The 24,087-nt window shown below is 44.8% G+C and overlaps 1 protein-coding gene across 1 annotated transcript in view; it reads right to left on the bottom strand.

Annotated features, from left to right (window-relative positions):
• MAP3K21 (mitogen-activated protein kinase kinase kinase 21) overlaps window positions 1-23,694 on the bottom strand; it is a 56,013-nt gene extending 32,319 nt beyond the window's left edge. Inside the window, exons 1-2 of the mRNA XM_043926225.1 lie at window positions 22,501-23,694; window positions 6,837-7,017 (exon numbers count right to left, since the gene is read on the bottom strand). Coding sequence (XP_043782160.1) covers window positions 6,837-7,017; window positions 22,501-23,680 — 1,361 coding nt within the window. The 5' untranslated portion in view covers window positions 23,681-23,694. The remainder of the gene's footprint in view (window positions 1-6,836; window positions 7,018-22,500) is intronic.
• Window positions 23,695-24,087: the final 393 nt, after the last annotated feature.

The following is a 24,087-nucleotide window of genomic DNA, read 5'->3' on the forward strand; positions in this document are numbered from 1 at the left end:
CCTAATAATCTTCTCTTCCAGCAAAGCCCACAGCGGCCCTTATCCCAACGTGAGAGGTAGGTTCTTCCACTTAACATTCCAAACATATGCAACTCCTCTCCTTCCAGAAATCCGTTATGCCTTCTTCTGAGGAATTGAAACTACTTAGTGGATAGGAAAGCTTAAAAGCAGTACATGACTGAATTAAACAGTGTCCAGAACCAGGCCTTTTCATACTGTTGAGATGACATATTGGAAAAGACCCTGATGCTGGGAAAGATTGAGGGCAGGAGACGGGGATGACAGAGGATGAGATGGTTGGATGGCATCACCGACTCAATGGACATGGGTTTGAGCGAACTTTGGGAGATGGTGAGGACAGGAGGGCCTGGTGTGTTGCAGTTCGTGGGATCGCAGAATTGGACACGAGTGAGAGACTGGAAAACATGAACCAGGCCACACATAAAGAGCAATGTGGTTGTTCTGATGTTTGTCCTTCTGTCTCATTTTTTCCACATCTGAGGATCTTCAGGACACTGAAGATTCCAGCCCTACTGAATCTCATGCTATACAGCACGGACTGAAGTCCAAACATGCTGTTTTAAAGCAGGTTTTTGAAATTGCTTCTCTCTGCCTCTCCCTTTATATTTAGGAGATGTGATGCCTACTAGTAACGGACAAAGGAATCCTGTGAGCCTCCCTGCGCCTGCTGGGAGGACATGACACATCTTTTTTATAACCGAGGGAGGTAAAGTGAAAGGAGAAAGAAAAACAAGGAACAGCCGCAGCAGCCAAGCTCTTCAAAGCATCAGCAGATGCCATGCAGGCGTGTGCTGTGCTGTGCCGAGTCACTCGGTCGTGTCTACTCTCTGCGACCCCACGGACTGTGGCCCGCCAGGCTCCTCTGTCCATGGGGATTCTCCAGGCAAGAGTACTGGGATGGGTAGCATATCCCTCCTCCAGGGGATCTTCCCAACCCAGGGATCGTCTCTTGCATTGCAGGTGGATTCTTTACCAGCTGAGTCACTGCTGCTTCAGTTCAAGGGCAAATGAAATTACATACAAGAACCAGCAAACACACAGTAGAAGGATATCGAAATGAATTTTTAAATGAAGCTGAAGGACCAAGTTTCAGTTCACATCCATAGTAGAGACTGTAAGTTGGCCCAGTTCAAGGCAGTACAGGGCAGCATAGAAATAAGCCTTGAACATTGTACATATTTATTCTCTTCTACAAAACCAATCAGAACCTCAGTTTCTCTTTGTTGTTGTTGCTTAGTTGCTAAGTCATGTCGGACTTTTTGTGACCTCATGGACTGTAGCCCATCAGGTTCCTCTGTCCATGGGATTTCCCAGGCAAGAATACTGGAGTGGGTTGCCATTTCCCTCTCCAGGGGATCTTCCTGTCCCAGGGCTCAAACCTGCATTTCTTGCATTGGCAGGCAGATTCTTTACCACTGAGCCACCAGGAAAGTCATCTTTTTTCAGAATATAAAGTGCATTCAGATTATCTTTTGTTTCATTACATAGAACATCAGTCACTCTTGACACTCACCTGACTTTAAAACACATAAGCATGGGGAGAGGACACAGCTTTGTACCTATGGATAATTCTTGTTGATGTATGACAGAAAACCACAAAATTGAGTACAGCAATTATCCTTCAATTAAAAAATTCAAAAAAATGTTGAAATGCAAAAGAAATTAGCCTATAAGGAAGGAGCATATTTGCTTTAAGCTCTACTAACATAAGGGGCTTCCCTTGTAGCTCAGTCCGTAAGGAATCTGCCTGCAGTGCAGATCAGGGTTCGATTCCTGGGTTAGAAAGATCCCCTGGAGAAGGAAATGGCAACCCACTCCAGTATCCTTGCCTGGAGAATCCCATGGACAGAGGAAACTGGCAGGCTACGGTCCATGGGGTTGTCAGAGTTGGACATGACTTAACGACTAAACCACCACTATTAACATAAGAAGTACAGTGCTATTCACTTTTCTAATCTTTTCAAACTTCATTAACTTTAAGTTAAAAAAAGTTTGAATTTTTTTGTGTTTGTGTGAGTTAAGTTTTATTTTGGGGCATAATGAGGACTATAGCCCAGGAGACTGCATTTCAGATAGCTCTGAAAAACTGCTCCAAAGAGATAGGGGGAAGGCCAGTGTTCAATATGACTCTAGTGAAGTGGGATACTTGCAGGCAAGCATAACATTTTGGCAGAGGCTTGCCAGTTACCAGGAACAGATAAAAGTTTGAAATTTAAAGAAGTAACTTCTCATTTCTTCTGTTTGCTGCTTATATATGATATTTGAGCATAGTTTTAAAGACAGCAGACAGAAGGCAGTAAAATATGCCTAAGCAAAGGCAAAACAGCTCAGAAGCAATAAAAGCCATTTAACTGTGTGTTGGAACTGATTTCTGAGTCTCATTTGATTATCTCCTGATCTTAAGAGATACAGTGATTCACAGCATCACAAATACAAAAAGCCCTCTGTGAAGAAGAGCTGGTCTGCAGAGAGACTCTGGAGCCCTGGTGCAGGTCATCCTGGCCATGACCACTGCCTTTATAGGTCTCTCCACTAGTGCCCACTGGACTCCAGACTACACTGGAAACATTCAGAAAGGGACATAGAAACAACAGAATGTGCCTACTCAAGTGGGGCTCACAGGTCCTCCAGCTGATGTGCTGCTGGCCCAGGAGCAGAGGTGCTTCCGTCTGGAGGGCCTGAGTCCAGGGCCCCTTCTCCACCAGGAGGGGTAAGAGGGCAGCACTGAAAGGCTCCTGGACCTGGAGGCAGCAGGCCTGGGGCTGAGCTGCGGGGCTGACTCTCTGCTGACTGTGTCTCCACTCACACGGCCTTGAGCTGACCTTGAATCACTGATGAAGTATTAGGGATATCTGCCCTACCCTCTCAAAGCACTGCTTTACATTTTTTAATAAAAGGAATATACAGTGCAGTACTTCTAGGTTATATAATGTTATAAGTATTAGTAATTAAGTTGTAAACAGGATTTTTCAAAGGCTATCTGCTTAGTTTCTTAAAAATTATCTGTATTATGATGCATTAGCAGAGACACACACTTAATTTCAAGAGTAAGTAAACTTAATTTACAGTTCAATCAACAAAAATCATTTCAGAGCATAAGACCAAAAAATTCTTAGAATAACCGAAAACTGCCTAAATTCAAAGAAGCTTCCTTGCTATTCTCAATAGAAAATAACAATTAAAACAATAACAGCACAACTTTGCCTCTTGGAAGTTTCAGAGAATGAATAATTTAGGATAGGTCATTTTTCCAGAGCAAAGTAATCTGGTAAGAACCAATCTGGAAAAAAAAAAGGGGGGGGGGACTATTTCTATGGGACAATTTCTAAAGCATAATGCATATTTTTCTGCTCTCTGAAACTCAGTGGGATATAGCATAAAAAGCCCTCTGCTGAGAACACAGTGGTCTAATGATTAAGGGCTGCGGTGGCAGAAACGTGGCTCTTAAGCCATGGATCAGAGTGTGCTATTCATTAGTTTTACAATTCTGGGGAAATGTCTAAACCTGTCAGTGTGAAACTGGGGTAATCACAGGAGTCACAGTAAAAGTTCAGTGATAATATCTGTCAAAGTTATCTCGTAGAGTAGTAACTGGTAAGGAGGGCAGAGGCAGAGAGGACGATCACTAAATACACTGGTGTACATATATAATACCAGCCCCACAGACCAGGGCAATGCTTCTTGAATGCAATTATTTTTATGGGAATATTACAAAGGAGGTTCTAAAGCAAAGGTCTGTGTAGTTCAGAGGGACAGCCTGCCCTGCCTTCCACATCCTGACACCTAGGACTCTGCTTTAACACATCGGTGCGTTCTGGAGATGTGTGCGGACGTCTGGCTCCACACCAGGTGGCTACAGAGGTCAGTAGGCTCTGGTCTTTTTCATACATTTCATGCTCTTTCGCTCCTGTCGCCTACTCTGTTCTCAACTGCTGTTTTTGTTCTTTTTTCTTTTTTACCAGCTTAGCATCCTTCTCCCCTCTTCTGATTAGATGCTTCTACTGAAAATCAGACAACCAAGCTTATATTATACAACTGAGAAAAGAACAGATTTTGAGGGAATTCCTCTCCACGAGTGTCTGGACTTTAAGACCCAGACTGTGACTGATTTTAGAAATTCTTTTTTTCCTACTTCTTGATTCTATGTTTATAGTCAGTGAGGTTGCTATAAAGCATTTATGTAGATTGCACAGCATTTGTATAACTTATAATTACATAGTTTATTTTAAAAGGCACACAATGAGTAAAATGGTTATAGTGTTAAGTAATTATTCAGAATGTAAAATTGATTTATGGTACATTTTATGAGTTTTCAGAGTCTTGAAGTATAATTTCTTAAAACAATCACCTACTTCACTTAGGTATTTTGGCATTATATGTTCAGAAAATTACTGTGATTAAGTCAAGAACAACACATCTAATATTTTATAAAGACACATGTGCTCAGGCTCTATCACCACAGTATAACTCATTAAGTAAGGGGTGAGGCCCAAGCTTTTGTATTTCTCAGAACGGCCCAAAGACGCTATAGAACCCCTGGCACAGGCGATAAATTTCTTAAAAGTCGTAAGTATAACAATTAAGTTAGAAGGCCTTATTTATACACTGCTGGTAGGAATGAGGATTGGTGGAAAACAGTCTGGCAGTTCCTCAAATGATTAACTATAAAATTACCCTGTGACCCAGCAATTTCACTCCTATCCAAGAGAAGGAAAACTCATGTCTTCACAAGAACTTTTTCACAGATGCCCATAGCAGCATTATTCAGATTTCGTCAATAAGTTGAAACAGCCCCAATGCCATCAACTGGTAAATGGACAAGAAAATGTGGTATTATCCGTCCAATGGAATATTATTCAACAATAGATAAGAATGAAGTTCTGACACATTCTATGACATGAACCTTGAAAATACGCCAACTGAAAAGCCACTCAGAGGACCGCATATTACATAATTCCATTTATACAAAATGTCCAGAATAAGCAAATCTAAAGATACAAAACATAGATTCATGATTGCCTTGGGCTGGGAGGGATGAGGTTTTGAGGGAGATGGCTACCTTTAATAGGATTTCTTTAATGGATTATGAAAATGTTCTAAATTGTGGTGATGAAGGTGCACAACTCTATTAATATGCTAAAAGCCATGAAATTGCACAGTTTAAACTGGCGAATTCAATAGTTTGTATGATGTGTGAATTATATCTCAGTAAAGCTGTTAAAACAACAACAATTAAAAAAAAATCCTGGAGTTTTAATATTAGTCACACAGCATTTTATGAGCCTTAAGTGAAGACCAGTAAGCTCCTGGTGCATTTTAAGTATAAACAGAGTTGTTCTGTTGCTCTCTGTGTTGTTCTGGCATGGATGGTGTCTTCACTCCCTAAGGAGACAAAGTTGAATGGAAAATTCAGATAACCTGGGATCCCACTTTGGTCCAGCTCTCCATTCCCAAACCAGAAGCTTTAATCTTTAGATGATTCAATCTATAAAATGAAGGAGCTGATCTAAATTTTTTCTTCAAACTCCTTCCACGCTAACATTCTGTGTGTGAGTCATGAGGAATCAAAATGTTGCTTAAAGTGAGATTTATGTTTATTTACCGACAGGTCTTACAAAATGACATTACTGTTGACTCAAACTATAACCAGTTTTAATCAAACCTCAGATTTAATAAGATTCTCCTATCAAATGGAAGTCCTAGAACAATCAAAATCTCAAGTTACCCATTCCAGCATGATTATAACTAACGTGATCAAAACCACAAAACCTTCAAAAAGCCCCAAACAGATCTTCCTCAACTTCCAATGAGGTCACATCTGGATAACTCCATAGTAAGCTGAAAATACACTGAATACACCTAACATCACAGAAGGCTAGCCCGTGCATGCTGCGTTCTCACTGCAGTCCTGTCCGACCCTCTGCAACCCCATGGACTGTACCCACCAGGCTCCTCTATCCATGGGACTCTCCAGGCAAGAACACTGCAGTGGGTTGCCGTGCCCTCCTCCTCCAGGAGATCTTCCTAACCTGGGGATCAAACCCACATCTCTTCTGTCTCCTGCACTGGCAAGCGGGTTCTTTACCACCGGCACCACCTGGGAAGACCAAGCTTAGCCTAGTCTTTCTAAAAGTGCTCAGAACACTTACATCAACCTAGAGTTGGGCAAAATCATCTAACGCAAAGCCTAAAGCTGGTCTTGTGTTGACTACCTCGTGTAGTTGATTGCATCTGATACCAAAACTGAAAAGCAGGGTGGTTATCTGGGTCCAGAATGGTTGTAAGTGTATTATTGGTTGTTTCCCCCGCTGATGGTGGGGCTGACTGGGAGCTGTAGCTCACTGCCTTTGCCTGGCCTCACAAGAGAGGACTGGCCCATGTGTCACTAGCCTGGGAAAGATAAAAAAAAAATCCCAAGTACAGTTTTTAGAGAGTGCATACCACTTTTGCACCATTGTAAAGTCAAAAAAGTTGTTAAACGGAATGACCACAAACTGGGGACCATCTTTACTATCCATTATGCTCAGAATGATTCAATACTTTGGGACTCACATGGCAAAGAATTTGCCTGTAATGCAGAAGACCCAGGTTCGCTCTCTGGGTCGGGAAGATCCCCTGGAGAAGGAAATGGCAACCCACTACAGTATTCTTGTCTGGAGAATCCCATGGACAGAGGAGCCTGGCGGGCTACAGTCCATGGGGTCACAAAAAGTTGGACACGACTAAGCAACTAACACCTGGGACTCATTTAATGGAAGTGCAGCAACCAGTTTCCGCTAACATCTGCAAGAGCAAAATGCATGATGCTTACTCACCTCCAGATGTCGCTTCCCTTGGAAAACAAGGAAGACTTGATGACTTCTGGGGCCATCCAGGCATAGGTGCCCGCTGCGCTCATCCTGGTGGTCCTGTGCCATTCTCTCGCCAAGCCAAAGTCTGTGATCTTCAGTGTCTTGTTGCAGATGTCATCATACTCTATCTTCTCGAGGAGCAAAACTAAGGGAAAAACAAAGGGAGAGTGTTCGCTTATTTTTATAATTTTTCAGTGGCTTTTAAAATACAGTCTTCACTGCAGTTAGCAGTGAAGAGAACAAACCTGCATTTTACCATTTTATCTTATTAATACATCATGCTTTTCATAGCCTTTAGTGGGTCATTTGTGCCTGAAGTTACAAGTTTAAAAAAATCCAGACACAACACAGCTTAACATCTTTATGAGAAAGTAAATGATTTCTAGGGGCTGGAAACATTTAACTGAGATATCACAGGGAGAATCAGAAGTCTGTGAAAGTTTATGTGACAGGAAAATAATACATGGTTTTCTTCCAAGAACTTAGGTCCTGATCTAAAAATGTAGTCTTTTCTACTGAATGTATCAGAGTATTGCAAGTAGACGGCATATTACCATAAATCATTATTATCAAAGATTATCTTAAGTTTGCCAAATGTGAATAGACATGCTCACCCATTAAGTTATTTTATGAGATTGGATTGCTTTACCCAGAGATCAGAATACAGCAAAAAGTAAAACTTTCTAAGAAACATTATCCAGATGCTGGCTCCCCAGCCCCCTGACAAAACGCAGAGTTACAAGAGCAGCTTCCAGGAGCTGAGCTGAGGTCAGGGCTGCCCCGAGCTCTCACGTGTGTGCGTGTGCGCTAAGTCTTTTCAGTCGTGTCCGTCTGCCACACTCAGGTAGCAGAAGCTAAAACAACCCTGCTTCCCATCACTGCCTAGGTGCACCCCCAGCCCCGCCCTTCCCAGAGCCTTGGGTTCCTCTCTCCCCTGATTTCTCTGCCTATAACCAAGCAGAAATGTCCCACTATTTTCCATGAGGATCTGATGTAGCTGCATATCCACGCGACTCCTTCCCATTTGCTACAAAAGGGATGGTTTAAACCTACTGTTTTCTAACTTATCCCCTTGCTCCTTCCTTAAAACCCTCCTTCTAGCCTGCAGCTCAGTTATTCCAGTTCAACCTAGTGCCCCACAGACATGAAATTAAAAAAGACGCTTGCTCCTTGGAAGAAAAGCTCCGACCAACCGAGACAGCGTATTAAAAAACAGAGACATAACTTTGCCAACAAAGGTCCATCTAGTCAAGGTTATGGTTTTTCCAGTGTCATGTATAGATGTGAGAGTTGGACTATAAAGAAAGCTAAGCACTGAAGAATTGATGCTTTTGATCTGTGGTGTTGGAGAAGACTCTTGAGAGTCCCTTGAGCTGCAAGGAGATTCAATCAGTCCATCCTAAAGGAAATCAGTCCTGAATATTCATTGAAAGGACTGATGCTGAAGCAGAAACTCCAATCTTTGGCAACCTGATGCAAAGAACAGACTCATTGGTAAAGACCCTGATGCTGGGAAAGATTGAAGGCAGGAGGAGAAGGGGACAACAGAGAATGAGATGGCTGGATGGCATTACTGACTCAATGGACATGGGTTTAAGTAAATCTTGGGAGTTTGGGATGGACAGGGAGGCCTGGCGTGCTGCAGTCTATGGGGTTGCAAAGAGTCAGACACAACTGAGCAACTGAACTGAACTGAATGCCCTGCAGATGCCACTCCCCCACTACCCTGCCACCATCTCACACCAAATTACAGTCCTTCTCTTTTTTATCTTTTTAAGCCTCTCATGAATAAACTACCGATACATGTCACAACAGGGACGACTCTCAAAACCACTACCCTAACAGAAGGAAGCCCCACATGAAAGGTTTCATACAGTGATCTTGTATGACATCCTGGAAGGGGGACAGAAATCAGACCAGCAGCTCTGAGGCTGAAGGGAATGGTCTGAGGGCAGCACTTCATGGGAGAGTTTTTCCAAGGTGTGCAAATTCTCTCTCTTGGTGGTGGTGGTCACAGGATTATATGTATCTGTCAAAACTCATCAAAGTGAACCCTCAGAGGGTGAGTTTTACTCTATGTAAATTATACCCCAATAACCTGCATTTTAAAACATTCCATGAGTCCCCATAACTCAGGGATAATGTCCACACTCTGAAACCTGGGCAATCACAGCCCCTAGATTCACACAGCAAGCTACATTCAAACCATGCCCGGTTCCTCTACGGATAAGCTTCCTCCGCTCCAGCCAGGCTGGCTGCTCCTCCAGCCCAAGCAGTATCTGCTCAGTGACATCTTCCAGATACCCCAAGTCAGGAAGCATCACGTCCTCCACACTCACGTGACCTCTGTGTTTTGGTGACAGCTCTGCGAGGCGCCACGTACCGCTGTGTTTGCACTTACTTGATGCCTCCACTACTGTGAGCGCTGAGACAGTAAGTGTGACACAGTGAGTGTGTGAGTGAGGGAGAGAGTGTGTGTGGTGGGCATGGCAGGAGAGCAGAAAGACAGTAAGAAACGTGTACGTTCGTGCTCACCCGCATGGAACCACTCTGTGGTGTCTGATTCAGCACAGGTGCATGGTGTTTACAGGTGAAATGAACAAAACATGCCCATTCTCATGTTTATCCTTTGCCCAGGCCAGTTCCCATCTAACAGAAATAATAACCAGTCCATAAGAGTCATTGGTAACTGTCAATATTCACTATATATTCCCTGTACTTTACAGGCGTTATTTCATTTAATCCTCACAAAAATCGCAAGAGATAGGTCTTCACGATCAGAAGATAATTAGTACTGGAAAAAAAGTGAGCAACACAGTGAATCCAATCAAACAGTAACCCAAATTTCAGAGTTAATAGAGTATATGTCTGTGTGTGTGTAGGGGGAGTTATTATTCAGGTTTCACCTTGAAAAATAACATGAAAAAGTCTATTTTAATCTTTTTTGCCAGTTTTTCTAAATGTCCTATGGACATCTAATAACAACATATGAGATACAAAATTTTAAATATATTTGTGCAGGATACAAGATTAATATAAATTAATTAAATATATTAATCTACTATATTTAAATTATTAATGACATCATTCAAGATGCTCCTATTCTTATTTTTTCTGCACTTGATAAAATATTCTCAGAGAAATGTTAATATGTCTCACTATGATTATGTATTTTGTTCTTTTCCCTTATATTTCTTCTGATTTTTGTTTTATGTATCTTTCTTTGTTATTAGGTGTCTAATGATTTATGATGTCCATCTTCTTTATAAACTGCACCTTTTATCATTAAAAATATTCACCTTTGTTTCATTTAAAAATGAATAAATTAACTGAATTTTTTTTGAAAAGCCTTTTATTCTTTAACAACACTTTTGTCATTATTTAAACTAGGCACTAACTCTTAAAAGGACAAAAATGAACAAGCATGGGAGACTTCTTAAAATAAATTATCCAAACAAAACTGGAAACGAGCATAAGACATTCTTCATGTTTGATCTGTGGAAAAGGGGAAGCACTTTCCCAAATGTTATAGGAATAATCAGCGTTGATGGAGCACATTCTGTCCGGTACACTTAACGGGTATTTTAATCAGATAACCCCCACCAGAGTGCTATAGGTGGATATTATTTATCACCTGTACTTGCTAGATAAGGAAACTGAGACACAGAGATGCTGAGTAATCCGTCCAAGGTCACGGAGCTAAGGAGCAATGCCATTCAAGGTTCAGGCTGTCTGACCCCTGGGTCCATGGTCCTAACTACGGCCAGCATTGCTCAGTTGACAGCGGTTATAAATTTTTCACAACCGCTTTCTCGACCCCTTGGAAATCTGCTTGTATTCAGGAGCCCGCTGTCGTCCTTTCTGATTTCCTGCCATTGGATAATTACCACGTGATCTCAGGGCAGCCCCGAGGCATCACGACAGAAGCATGCGTGCAGGGCAGACTGCTCGGTTTGGACTCTGCCTCTGATTGCTGTCTGTCACGGGAATTATGATAATGTGAACGTCATGGGGTTGTAGGGAGGAACAAATGAAGACACACAGTGCTCAGAACCATGTCTGAAACACAGTAAGCGTTTCGTAAGGATTACACATACATGTATCCACATATACCAGTGATCAATGGGTTTGAAAGCATTTTTAGCAAATCTTCAATATCACTTTCATGGATGTCAGGAAATCCTATCACTTTGCAAGGCTTGAAATTTCACTTTGTAATGTATTCACATTTGTGTCATCAATTTAGACAGTCACTGAAGTCACAGAGTTAATGCAACATGAGCTAGCTGAAGGGAGACTGATTATACAAGTTGCCAATTCTGAATAAATACTGTTGCATGTAATGTTCCCTCCCCTAGAACTTCTAACTAATATGCAGAGAGCAAGGACCCCCTTCCATCCCCCCAACACCACCTAAGGCAGTACCTCATACACCAAACACTCAATAGAATAGTTTTCATTAATGATAATTATTAATATCACCAGTTATAATAAGAAAATTATCTCCCACTAACTAATCCTCTTCTATGTCGAGTTGTCTCCGTTTCATATCTCATTGGACCTTCATGCCATTCTGTGACAGTCTGGAATTTACAGTTTCCAGGTCATAGTTAGAAATGTAACCCAGATCATACGGTACCATACGGGGCCAGGCTTCAGATCCCATCTGAAGAGCATGCATCTGAATGACCGGGCACAAAGTGGGCACACCAAATTCTGGGCCACAGAAACAGACAATTCTTGCTAGCAACCCAGTCTTCCTTGTTACTAATAATGCTACCAGTTACAAAAAGGGAACAGAATAATCAGAAATTTCACTTTGTTAATTTTTGAATTTTCCTTTCTTCCATGTCAACTTAAGGTATATTTATTTCTCAGTGCTAATTCCGCATAAATATCAAGAAAAAAATCAATATTTGATCCTTTAAAATCCTGTATACTTGAACCACAGAAACAAAAAATAGGTAATTAGCCACAGAGACTTCCCTGTGGCTCAAACAGTAAGGAATCTGCCTGCGATGCAGGAGACTGGGGTTTGATCCCTGGGTTGGGAAGTTCCTCTGGAGAAGGGAATGGCAATATGCTCCAGTATTCTTGCCTGGAGAATTCCATGGAGAGAGAAACCTGGCGGGCTATAGTCCGTGGGGTCGCAAAGAGTCGGACATGACTGAGCGGCCAACACACACACACACAAAGCTACTTTATCAGCTGTATGATGTTTTCCCCCTCATAATACACACTACTTTCACTTTTAAATGATGATATCCTTACACCATACAAGACTCTACATTAATGGTTGAGTTGGCTGGCAGTTCTATATAACTGTGTTTTCCAAGACATTTTCACATATTTTATCTCCTCCTTCTGATAAACTTCCAAACAGGAAGGCATGAGGATGCCTTGATTAAAATGGGCCTTATAACCAATCCACATCCTCAGGCCCCAAGTAATGCCTGACAGCCCTTAGAAGCAAAAAACCTCAGAAAGGCAACTCTAAAATAAAGGCAGAACTACCAGTGAGAAGTAAACACTCAATATTTAAAGAGGATTGCATTTCTAAAGCAATGCCATGGCAGAATGCACTATTAGCAGCCACTGCATTGGCAGCTTTGAAACACCTGCTCCCACCTGGAGCCCGAGGTTTCCACAGAAGCTTTGAACTAACAGAAAACAAGTTAAAATAACACTCTGAATGTCAAACGTTTAGAGTTCCATGAAAGGCCCATTGTTCTGGATTCTGTTTCAGAGGTGTTCAGCAGAATTCTTCAAATTCCTTATCTTTTGGGCAAAATGACCGAAACCAAAAATAGCCAGTGTCCCGACAGGTAACGTGACCGGGCACCTGGCCAGGTTTCAGCGGAGGGCAGGCTGCGGTGCTTCCGCTTCCTGCCCACTGCCAGGAAGAGGACCCCAAGGAACAACCATGCATGAAGCGGGCACATCAATTTCTGGGCCACAGAAAGTAGTCAATTCTTGCTAGCAACCCAGCGACGAATGTTTGAGCCCCTTTTTATGCGACTTCAGTAAAGATTTTTGACCCCTGTTAGCCCCATTCTTGAACAATCAGCCTTTACAACCTGTGTTTTGTCTACTTATTCAACCATGAGGCACTTGATTTTTTCCAGCTCCTTTGAAGTTTCACTTTGGTATTTTCTGAATTATAGTATATAATGTATATATTTTTCAAAGCAATTACAATGTATCCATTCTATTTCCTCACCATTTATGGGAGTGCCAGTCCAAATTCCATCTGAGTCAAATAGGTTCATTTCAATTAACCTTTAACTAGGACTATGTTATAAAAAAAAAAAAGTCTGTAAGAAAGAAATCAATTGAGGAAAGCACCAGTGTGAAAGAATATATTAACAAAACACCACCTCTCAGCCTAAGACAGTAATGTTACTCTGTGAATTTCAAGTCTGAAAACAATCAGCCATTCATTTCCAGGGGAAAAAATGATAACTTTCTAAGTTTACCAAATAGCGCTGAACTTTCTCACGTTTCTTCCATCCATTCCCACACCTGTAGTACTTATTCACTCACCAGTCTCTGGAGGCCTTCATGTTGGTCTTCAAGTCCCTCCTCAATCTCATCTCTATGTCTTTTCAGCTCTTCCTGGACTTTCCAAAAGGAATCCTACACCCTAAAATTTCCGTACATTAAAGGCCACTTCTAAAAAACATGACATTACATTAGCGTCTCCTTGCTCCTGGTGCCAGCCGTGTGGACTGCCTCCCCCTTGCACCCTCCACAAAACCACGCCTGGCCTCCACTTCCCATGGACGCAGCCCAGCTCCAGCCCTGGATTCTCGCTGCAGCACCTACTGTGAGACGGCCATCAGGTCCCACTGGCCTTTGGCATCTCAATTTCCCCTTCTAGTAATAAACCAAAAAATCAAAAATGAACAGCTTTGCCACTCTCTCCCTGCTCCCATATTACGAAAGTTTAGTTTAGTTGCTCAGTCGTGGACGACTCTTTGCGACCCCATGCACTGTAGCCTACCAGGCTCCTCCATCCATGGGATTTTCCAGGCAAGAGTACTGGAGTGGGTTGCCATTTCCTTCTCCAGAGGATCTTCCTGACCCAGGGATTGAACCCGAGTCTCCCACATTGTAGGCAGACACTGTACCAGCTAAGCCATCAGGGAAGTCCTTATTATACGAGCCTGTAAATACCATGTCCCCCTGGGTGCCTTCCCTCAGGACGTCATAGATGTTCTCTGCATTTCTAAGGCACTTAAGCTGTGCCACTCCCATTACACTTATCTCACTTGCTGGTCTCATCTCTAATTAAATTATAAGCACCTGGAGGAGAGAATGTGCACCTAACTCATTGTATTCATTTATTTCTACTGCACAGCAACTACCATTTCTATATACTCAATAAACAGTTGCTAAATGAGTGACTACTATAAGGGGAAGAAGGAGCAGGAAGAAGATGAACCTTTTCATGTTAAGGCAGCTGCTGAGTATGGATAACCAATGCACCTGTTCCTCCTAAAACAGCACAGACTGCTTTAGAAATGATGATAGCAAAGTAGTTATTTGGATATTGACCCATCAGCTGCAACTGACGCGGTTGATCGTTCTCCCCTGAACCCTGTTCTTCTCTGGCCCCCAAGTGTCACAACACTCTCACACTCTGTCACTTTCATTCCTTTACCAGCTGCTCCTTTTTCTGGTTCCTCCCTCTCTGCAGGGCCTCTAATCCCTGGTGACCTCCAGGGCTCAGCCCTCAGACCCCTGGTCTTTCCTCTTGGCACTCAGTCCCCAGACAATGTCAGCCACTCTCAGGGCTTCACATGCCACGGACGTGTTGCTGACTCCCAAGTGATCACTTCCACCCTAGTTCCTCGAGGGTTCTCAAAACTGCAGACTGTGTGACCTGCCGCAATGTCACTCAGAGCCCAGGCCTTGGTTCAAAAACTTTCCAGGGGCCAACCCCTCTCTCCCGGGTGCCCCATGATTCCCTTCCAGGCCTCTCCTGTCACAGCAGGCTCCTGCTCTGGGGAGAGATTTCTGTTTTTCAACCAGAGCTTGTTTCTCCAGGTGATCCGCTTTCCTACTTCTTCAGGTTTTGCTTCCTTTTCTGGATGGCCTTTCTTAACCACACGCTAATCTTTAGCTGCTCACTCCAAGATTTCAACCTTCCTTTACAACTTTTAGTTTTTCTACTAAGCATTGGGCTTCCTAGGTGGCGTTAATGGTAAAGAACCCATCTGCCAATGCAGGAGACTAAGAGTGGGTTTGATCCCTGGGTCAGGAAGATCCCCTGGAGGAGGGCACGGCCACCCACTCCGGTACTCTTGCCTGGAGAATCCCGTGGACAGGGGAGCCTGGCGGGCTACAGTCCACTGGGCTGCAAAGACTGAAGTGACCTGGTACTCCTGCACTAAGCATTGCCACCCTCCACCATACTACATCTTTCACCATTTACCCTCTAACGCCCACACTGCCCACTGGCATGTAACTTCCAGGAGGGGAAGCACTTGCTCTCTACTTTGCTCACCACTGACTACCCAGAGCCTGAAGCATCCCTGGCATGCAGTGCAGCCACCAAATGGTGTGATGAATGAGTCAGCCCACTATATACAAGGAGAGAGACCGCTGCAAGTTCCGGACACGTGAGCAGCTAAATATCGTGACTTCACATGGCGCTTACCACCATAGACACACACAATATTCAGTTTCAGTGAGAAAACTTCTTACATTTCATTGTGTGTGAAACAGCAGCTCACTCTATCGGCTGAACATTTTCCGCTGAACATTTTCCGTATTTTGTCAAGGTACGGAACAAAGAAAACTCATGAGGGAGGAATCTGCCGCAATATCCTACATGAATAAGTTAGTAAACAGAAAGTAATATAGTTGATATTATGTGAGTCAATATTTGCAAACAACCTGAAACAAAGTAACTCTTGAAAGTCAATTAAGCCAACAATAACTCAAACCTCCTATATGTAGTCAAGACACTCTTCCCAAATGGCATGTGATTCGCTCTTTTTCAAAAAGCATAAAAAACGTCCCAGTAATGAATTCTGCTGCTGCGCTTAGTTGCTGTCGTGTCCGACTCTCTGTGACCCCATGGACTACAGCCCACCAGAGACCTCTGTCCATGGGATTCTCCAGGCAAGAACACTGGAGTGGGTTGCCAAGCCCTCCTCCAGAGGATCTTCCCAACCCTGGGATCAAACCCAGGTCTCCCGCATTGCAGGTAGATTCTTTACCGTCTGAACCACCAGGGAAGTCCAATGAACTCTGCAGTGAAACAGTTAAAACAGCAATTGAATACTTCATGCCTTCTCCCTGACCCTCAACTTATCAGCCCAAGTTACAAGCAGACTTGCACAGTGTGCGGAGGGCAGCATTCCTGCAGGGAACAGAGCGCGGGACTGTTTCCTTGTATAGCTGGCTGGCCTGGACCAAGGGAGGCAATGAAATGATGAAGACTCTTACCCCCAACTAAAATGAATAAACGCGTGATAACATGGCACTATATTCTGCAGAAATAACAATGTCCTTGGGTTATAAAGAACTGTGGAAAGCTTTCAGGTATCAAAGAGTGCACACACAAGCAAGTTAGGAACTATTTAAAGCACTCAAAGTGTTTCTAAATCATACACAGAAATAAGTATAGTCACCAGCTTACACTTAGATTGCAGCTTACAGTTTATTAAGTACTCTGACATATACAGAAGTCTGGGAACTACATCCTGTGGTCCAAACTGGAGAGCTGAATAGTTGCAACAGGAACTACAGGGCCTGCAGAGCTAACACATTTACTATCTGGACCTACAGAGGAAAGTGTGCTGACCGCAGGGGTACACTCTCTCAGTGATCCTCACACTACCCTGTTCAGAAAGTTTCAGTCCATGAGCCCACTGCTTGTGAGAAGTGGAGTCAGAGCTAACTAAATCCTTGCTGCTTTGGGGTCAGTTGTACAAATATAAGTTTTAGGCTCCAAAATAAAGCCATCACAGTTCTCCCAGCCTCCCCAGGAACCCTTCCTTCTGCCCCCTAAAATTCCTTCATCAAGGTATTTCTACCTTGTGGGAGCCCCTCAAGTACCACAGAGAGTTTGGGAAGTCACACTGAAATTCAAAGTTAAAATCATCAGCCTGACATAGTAAATCTGGTCATTATTTTCTAACACTGGTGAGTCAGAGGGAGAAAGTGCCCTGTATCAGCTGACTAAATAAATAAGGATTATAAAAATTAGGTTCTGGCCATAGATGATAAACAATTTATGCCAAACTGATGTCTAAGTATTTTATTTTTTATTCCTGACCCACTAATAATAGTGGGTATTGATAGATATAGTCATAAAGCAAATTACCCTAAGGTTATATACTTTTCTTTGTAGATGTTTGTCAGAGCTCTTTCCTCCTCAAAACTGTCCATGGCTTGCTTTTGCCGTTAGACAGTCCACAACTCTTGGCGTGGCATTCAAGGCCAGGCTAACTGGCCACAAGCTAAACACCAGTCTCCTTCTCAACAAAAGCCACTGTCTGCTTTTCATTCTAGCCATACCTGACTCCTAACTGTTCACTAAAAAAACATCTGCTTTCATGTAGAATGTACCCAATTGCCTATGAAGGATTGAAAAAAAAAACAAAACTAGATTTTTCCCCTACAGGTTCCTCTCCATCTCCAAGACAGGAATTCAGTAGACAGTATCAGAAATCAAGACTTTCAGGCTCAGTGAGGTTATATAACTTGCCCAAGGTCACACAGCTCGTAGAGGACACCAATATTCAAACCCAGGTCTGACCTCAAAGCCAAGGCTCCTGCTGGTACTGCACAGTTCTAGAACAGTCCAACCCTCACATGCCAGTGTGGGAAAGCGGGACTTGCAGATGGCCTTCTGAAATGATGGAGGAGATCTCCTATCTCTGCTTTCTTTCCCATGCTTTGATACACTTGACAACGACTACAAAACGATCTGAGATGTACCTTATAAAATGAGCATAATGTGAAAAGTGAAAGTCAGTCAGTCATGTCTGACTCTTTGTGACCCCATGGACTGTACAGTCCATGTAATTCTTTAGGCCAGAATATTGGAGTGGGTTGCCATGCCCTCCTGCATGAGATCTTCCCAACCCAGAGATCAAACCCAGGTCTCCCAACATTGCAGGCAGATTCTTTACCGTCTGAGCCACCAGAAAACCCATAAAATGATCATTAGCACTAAATTACTCACAACTATTTAAAAAAGAAATCAGAAGTGGACTATTTATTTTCCAACAAGCAAGCATAAAAATGGAAGGGGAAGACATGCCTGATCAAAATCAAGACCCATTTTGATTGCCATTCTTTCAAAGATATATCTCTAGTCAATTTTGTTTCAGAAGCAGACAGCTCTCTGTCAGCACTGGACTCTCTGAACTGATCTCCCTGAACCCCTAGAACAGGAAGAGGCCACGGCATGAAGCTGCATGTCTGGAGTAAAAGAACAGACGAGAGAAGGGAGAAGACGCACGTCTCTCAACTGATAATAGCATAATTAATAGCTCCTCCAAACCACTCTTATGAGCTTTGTAAGCACCTTATTTGGAGATCATGCTGGCTATAATTTTCTCAAATAGCTCCTTTATTTACACTGCACTAATGAGAAAAGCGAAAAAAAAAAAAAATTAGACTCCTTTTGTAGTTTTAGTAAGAGCTCTAAATTGCATTTCATAATAAATATAACTATGTCTATTTATAGACTGCAGATGTCCTTGTAGATAATAATATACAATAATTATTCCCAGGAGGCTAAAAAAAAAAAAATCAGGATAAAAGATACCTAATCACTGAAAGAAAAAGTACACAAATAAGCAGCTACAAGGTCTGTGGCTCAGTTTCTCACGCAACGTTTATTTTCTGCTTAAAAAAAAAAAAGGTAGAAAACAGTAAGCAACATTAGTAAAAAAGGAACCATAAATTATGCCATGTAATCCTTCTTTCTATCCTGAACTATGTCAGAACAAACAAAACACTTAAGACTAAATTCTAATAATTCAAACCCTCCTCAGCAATTCACATATTGTACTATTTTCTTTTCACTCCTTCTTGGTGACTTCCCTGAAAACCACTTCCATTGCTCAGCCAAACCAATGCTTTCTCTGGCCTGAACAATTTCCCAGTCTTCACTCAGGCCAGTTCCTAGTCCAGTCTTCAGAGTGATCTTATAAACACAGGCATTCGATCATGCCCCTCCTCTGCACAAAATGCCCGGAGGCTTTGGACTGATGGATGGTGCTCAGAGTGAACCCCCATGTGGATCAGGGGCCTGCAAGCCACCCCCAGCCTGCACCTCTCTTCTACTCTCTGCTCCAGCCCTCCGGCCCGCCTTCTTCCCAGTCCTCCAACAATCAGGCTCATTTCTGCGTCCTCTGCCCCTTCTCCAGGTCTCCGTGTCACTTCCTCGGAGTGGCTGCCCTTGACCACCCCGTCTGATTAGCATCCTCACTCTCCACCCCTCATCATGCTTTCTTTTCTTGACAGCACTTACTGATACTTGCATGACTGCCATTTATCTTCCCTATGAGACTTAAGTCCTGTGCTGGGGGAACACTTTACCATCTGCTTTCACACTATATCCCGGGGGCTAGAAGTTCCTGGTAGAGGGTGGGCCATCAAACTCTGTGGAATAAATGAGTTCCAGCCCACAATGGTTTTTCTCTTCTCTGAGTGCATATAAAACTGGTCCTTTTCACAGTAACCCAAGGTTGCCTTGTATTGCTTTCTAGTTGTGGTACACAGATTTAGCAAAGCATTTTCTATTTACTTTGCATCTGGGAGTGACAGGGCCTAGCATATTTCAACAACATAAATGATGCTTAAAACTTGCTCATTTGGCTCAACTTTGAATCTTTTGCTGTCTCTTGAAAAAGGGATAAAATTGCTTGTACATCACAAGATTGGTTTTTATTTCAACAAACATTGTCTCAGAATGATATGACAGGACTTAAAAAAAAAAAAAAAAAGACTGATGAGAAAAAAAAGAAAATATATCAAGAGCCATGTCTTAGTTTGATAAATTTAAACATTTGTTTTAAGACAATAATTTCTACTAGCTCGGGTCCAAGTAGTTGTATTCTGGCTCTTTGTTACAAGAGCAGACTAAAGAGTAAAATTAAAATTCAACATTGATTTTTTAAAACCTTGTTTACATTATCATTAACTCACTACCACCATTAGCAAATATCCAATAGAGTCAAACAAAACATAATGTAATAGAGTCTGTGCTGTACTGAAAAGTCTCAACAAGAAGTTACGGCTTCATATATCACAAGAGGGTTCCCAGGGACCTGCATTAATTCATTGAATAAATAATACCAGAGCCAAGATAAGACAATGTGCTAGACCCTGCTCTGCACCTTTTAGGCCCCATTCAAAATGCTTATATCATAGAAATTACAGTTAAAAACTGTAAAAGTGGTCATATCGTAACAAATATTTGGCTAGGCAAGTGACCTAGCCAATTAAGTCATTTTAAAAGTGCGATAATGCCACTCTGCCTAACAATTACAGAAATTAAAATGCTCCAGGAAGTTTGGCAACTTACTCTGAGGGTGAAAAGTCTTTCAAAAACTAAATTGCAGCCTATAATCACCTTCAGATTACATAATATCTCCCTGAGACACAGTAAGCTACTTGTTCCACGGTACAAGTTTTTCTGGTGTCAATAAAAAATTTTTAACCATTTTATTATTCCGAGGTCATGCTGTTTCTTTTCACTATTTAATAGTATTAGCACTTTAAAAGTTTTCAATTTATACACTGGAGCATGGGTTAACCTGCCCTTCTGCGCTTTTACCACCACTGGCAGACATGCTCTGCCTCTGTGAACAGGTCGTATGGACCTTAAGCGTTATTACAAGCTAACCGAACAGCCTAAGCATAATGCAAAAGTAAGAGTTACAGACCCTTTAATTTCTGGGTCTAAGGATCAGTCCAACCCAAACTGCTTGCCGGTGTTGGTGATTTGACGTCCGGCAGCAGAGTAAGTTTGTAGGATGCCAGGTTCCATGCCTATCACAACTACAGCAACTGCCAGGAGCCAGAAAGAGCAGGATGCTGCTGCCATCCTTAAAATATCTGGTTCTGCAGAAAACTCTCAGCAGACAAAGGCTTGTGGGTTTCCCTAGGGGTAGGGCTTCTGGGACACACAGGTCATGTTCTTTGGCAGCAGGTTAAACCTTTCTTTCAGTAAAAGCATAGTTTAGGCAACAAGCTCGAATTGGTAACAAAGACTGTCAGGTGTTAAGCAGTTACAAAGATTAGTCCATCTGAAATTGTGCTATGTCTTTACTGCAACACAGTCCAAAAGTAAGTAAGTGGCCTCATGCAGCCTCTTTCAGGACTCTGAGGGCGCATAACACCCCTGCCACTTTTCTAGCCCATATTTTGTTAGAATTTGTTCCTGTCACTCAAGCAGCTACAATCTAAATTGTAAGACATGGGGACCAACAGAAGTCATAAGATTAAAAAAAAAATCCAATGCTTATTTGTAGTTACCAACACTCATATTATTTACAGTTCCGAAATGCTACATTAGTCATTTTCAGGTACATTGCTCTAGGATTTTGAATAGGAGAAAAAGTCTACATAAACATACAACAAATATATCATTTCTTCCTGTCACTCTTCTGTCTTGCAGAGCAGAAGGGCAATGTTTCCATTTGCCTCAGCTCCTGTCCTAGCAGGTTTTACAAGGTTGAAACACATGCAGCTGTGGTAGGCCAACACCAGTTCTGGCTGCATCCTTTAATCTTTCATGAGATTTTACCTCATTCTAAGACTGTGAAGAGATCTTCAATACCGAAGATCAAACTTTAAACAGCTAATTCTAGTAGCTCTTTTATATGATGAAATTTAATAGGATTTGGGCTGAGTTCCTTTGTCAGTTCTTAATCGACATCTGTAAAACGCACTTTGATTTATAAACAAAGTGAATGATACAGGCCAGATTTTCTAGATTTCAAGTACCTGCACAAGGAAAATGAACTTGCTCTTAAATCAACCCAAATGTGCATGATGGCACAAAATGGTGTTTCTGGTCTGGAGACAATTCCCTAACACACAAGCCACTGAAGCAATAATGAAATCATACTTCACGGGCAGAGACATCTGAATGAAAATACTTTGGAGACGTCAAAGGACACGAAGCCATATTGAAAGTGGTAAAGAAGAGACTTCAATACAGTGCTTGTAAAGCTGAAGGAAAGGGCAGGTTGATGAAGGCCACTAGACAAAACGGGGGCGGGGGGGGGGGGGGCATGGGTTTCCAGAAAGGCCTCAGTTGGCGAAGTTCTATCCAAACGAACTAGTTAGTGTACCTAAAGGCCAAACAGCACTATGAGGTTTCCAAAGTCCAGATCTTCTACAACTGTGTGGTTTGCAAGCAAGTCTGATCTGAATTAAAAGAAAAAAAAAAAAAAACACCTAAAAGCCACAAAGCAAAGTGGGTCACCTGCTCCAAAGCAAGTAACCCGGGTGCAAATGGACCTCTGCGCCCTCGAAAGTCTGCGCAGGGGGCTTTTCGAGAGTCCGGAGGTCAACTAGCCCATCCAGGTGGACTGCGCCTGGCGCAACGGCGTCTTCCTCTCCCCCATCCCGCCGCCCCGCCGTCCCCACTCACTGTTGCTGGACTTGAGGTCCCGGTGAAGGATGGGCACCATCGCCTCCTCGTGCAGGTAAAGCATGCCCCGCGCGATCTGCACGGCCCAGTTGACCAGCACGTGCGGGGGGATGCGGCGCGCGCAGCGCGGGGAGGGCGCGCGGGGGTCCGGGGTCGCACTGGCGGCGGCCAGCGCGCGGTTGAGCGCTCCGCCGCGGGCAAACTCGAGCACCAGGCAGAGGTGTGGCTGCCGCAGGCACACGCCGCGCAGCTCGAGGATGTTGGGGTGCCGCAGCATGGAGAAGAGCCGGGCCTCCCGCCGAACGCTCTCGGCCGCCGCCGCCGCGTCCTGCTCCGGGTCGCAGCGCGCCGCCTTCACCGCCACCTCCTGGCCCTGCCAGGTGGCGCGGTACACCTGCCCGAAACCGCCGGCGCCGATGAGCTCCTTGAGTTCCAGCCGCTCGAAGTCGACGTGCACGGGCGAGCCGGGCCGCGGCGGCGGCGGTGTGGCGGGCGGCGGCGCGGGGTGGGCGGCCGCGCGGCAAGGCGCCACGTAGTTGGCAGGGAAGATGCCGAGGCGCCGCTGCACCTGGCCGGCCCACCAGCCCTCGTCGCCCGACACGGCGGCGTCCTGGGACAGCACCTCCACCAGCTGGCCGCGGCGCAGGCTCAGCTCGTCCTCGCCGCGCGCCTCGTAGTCGTAGAGCGCGGCCCACAGCCCAGCTCCTGCCGAGGCCGAGCCGCCGGAGGAGGCGGACGAAGACGACGCGGAGCCGGTGGGGGCGCCCCAGGCCGGGGATCCCGGCCGGTCAGCCGCGCCCTCGGCGCCGGGCCAGGCCATGGTGGGTGGTGGCGAGGGGCGAGAACCGGGCGGCGGACTCAGCCTCCCGGGCGGCCCGGGGCGCGCATCGTCCAGCGGGGTCACCGCCGGCGCCCAGAAAGGCAGGGAACGGGAGTCTGGGCTCAAGGACGACTGAGGGTTCACTGGCCCACTACCCGGAGGCCCCGGCTTCAGCCCCCGTTCCTCCTCTGCTGTCTCTGCTGCTGCGGCGGTCCCCGCGGCCGCCGGCCCTGCCGCTCCATGGTGGCGCGCTGGGCCTGCGGCCGGCCTGCGGCACGTTCGGCCTAGCAGCCGCCTGAGCCCACCCCCTCCTGGCCCGTCCCTCCCTTCCCGGGTCCGTCCCGCCCCCTCCCGGCCCATCCCGCCCCGTCCCACCCGGGTCCGTCCCGCCCCCTCCCGGCCCGGCCCGCCCCCAAAGCCTTCACCGACCTCAGGGCCTGCCCCGCCCTCCGGGTCCGCGGCCGTCTGGGCCCGCCCCCTCCGGGCCTGTTTCCCTCTCCGACCAGGGCCCACCCCGCCTCCAGGAGCCGCCGTCTCCCGGGCCCGCCCCCTCGGGGCCTGTCCCGCCCCCCACCGGGGCCCTTCGCGCATCCAGGGGCCGCCCTACCTCCAGGGCCCGCCCCACCTCACGGGGCCCGCCCCTCACCCTGTGTCCGCCCCGCCCCCAGGGCCTGCACCACCGCCAGGGCCTGCTCCGCCCCCAGGGCCCGCCTTCTCCTGGGCCCGCCCCCTCCAGCTCTGTCCCCCTCCCACCAGGGCCTGCGGCG

Source organism: Cervus elaphus, chromosome 15, assembly GCF_910594005.1.
Source record: "Cervus elaphus chromosome 15, mCerEla1.1, whole genome shotgun sequence".
NCBI classification, from domain to species: Eukaryota; Metazoa; Chordata; class Mammalia; order Artiodactyla; family Cervidae; genus Cervus; species Cervus elaphus.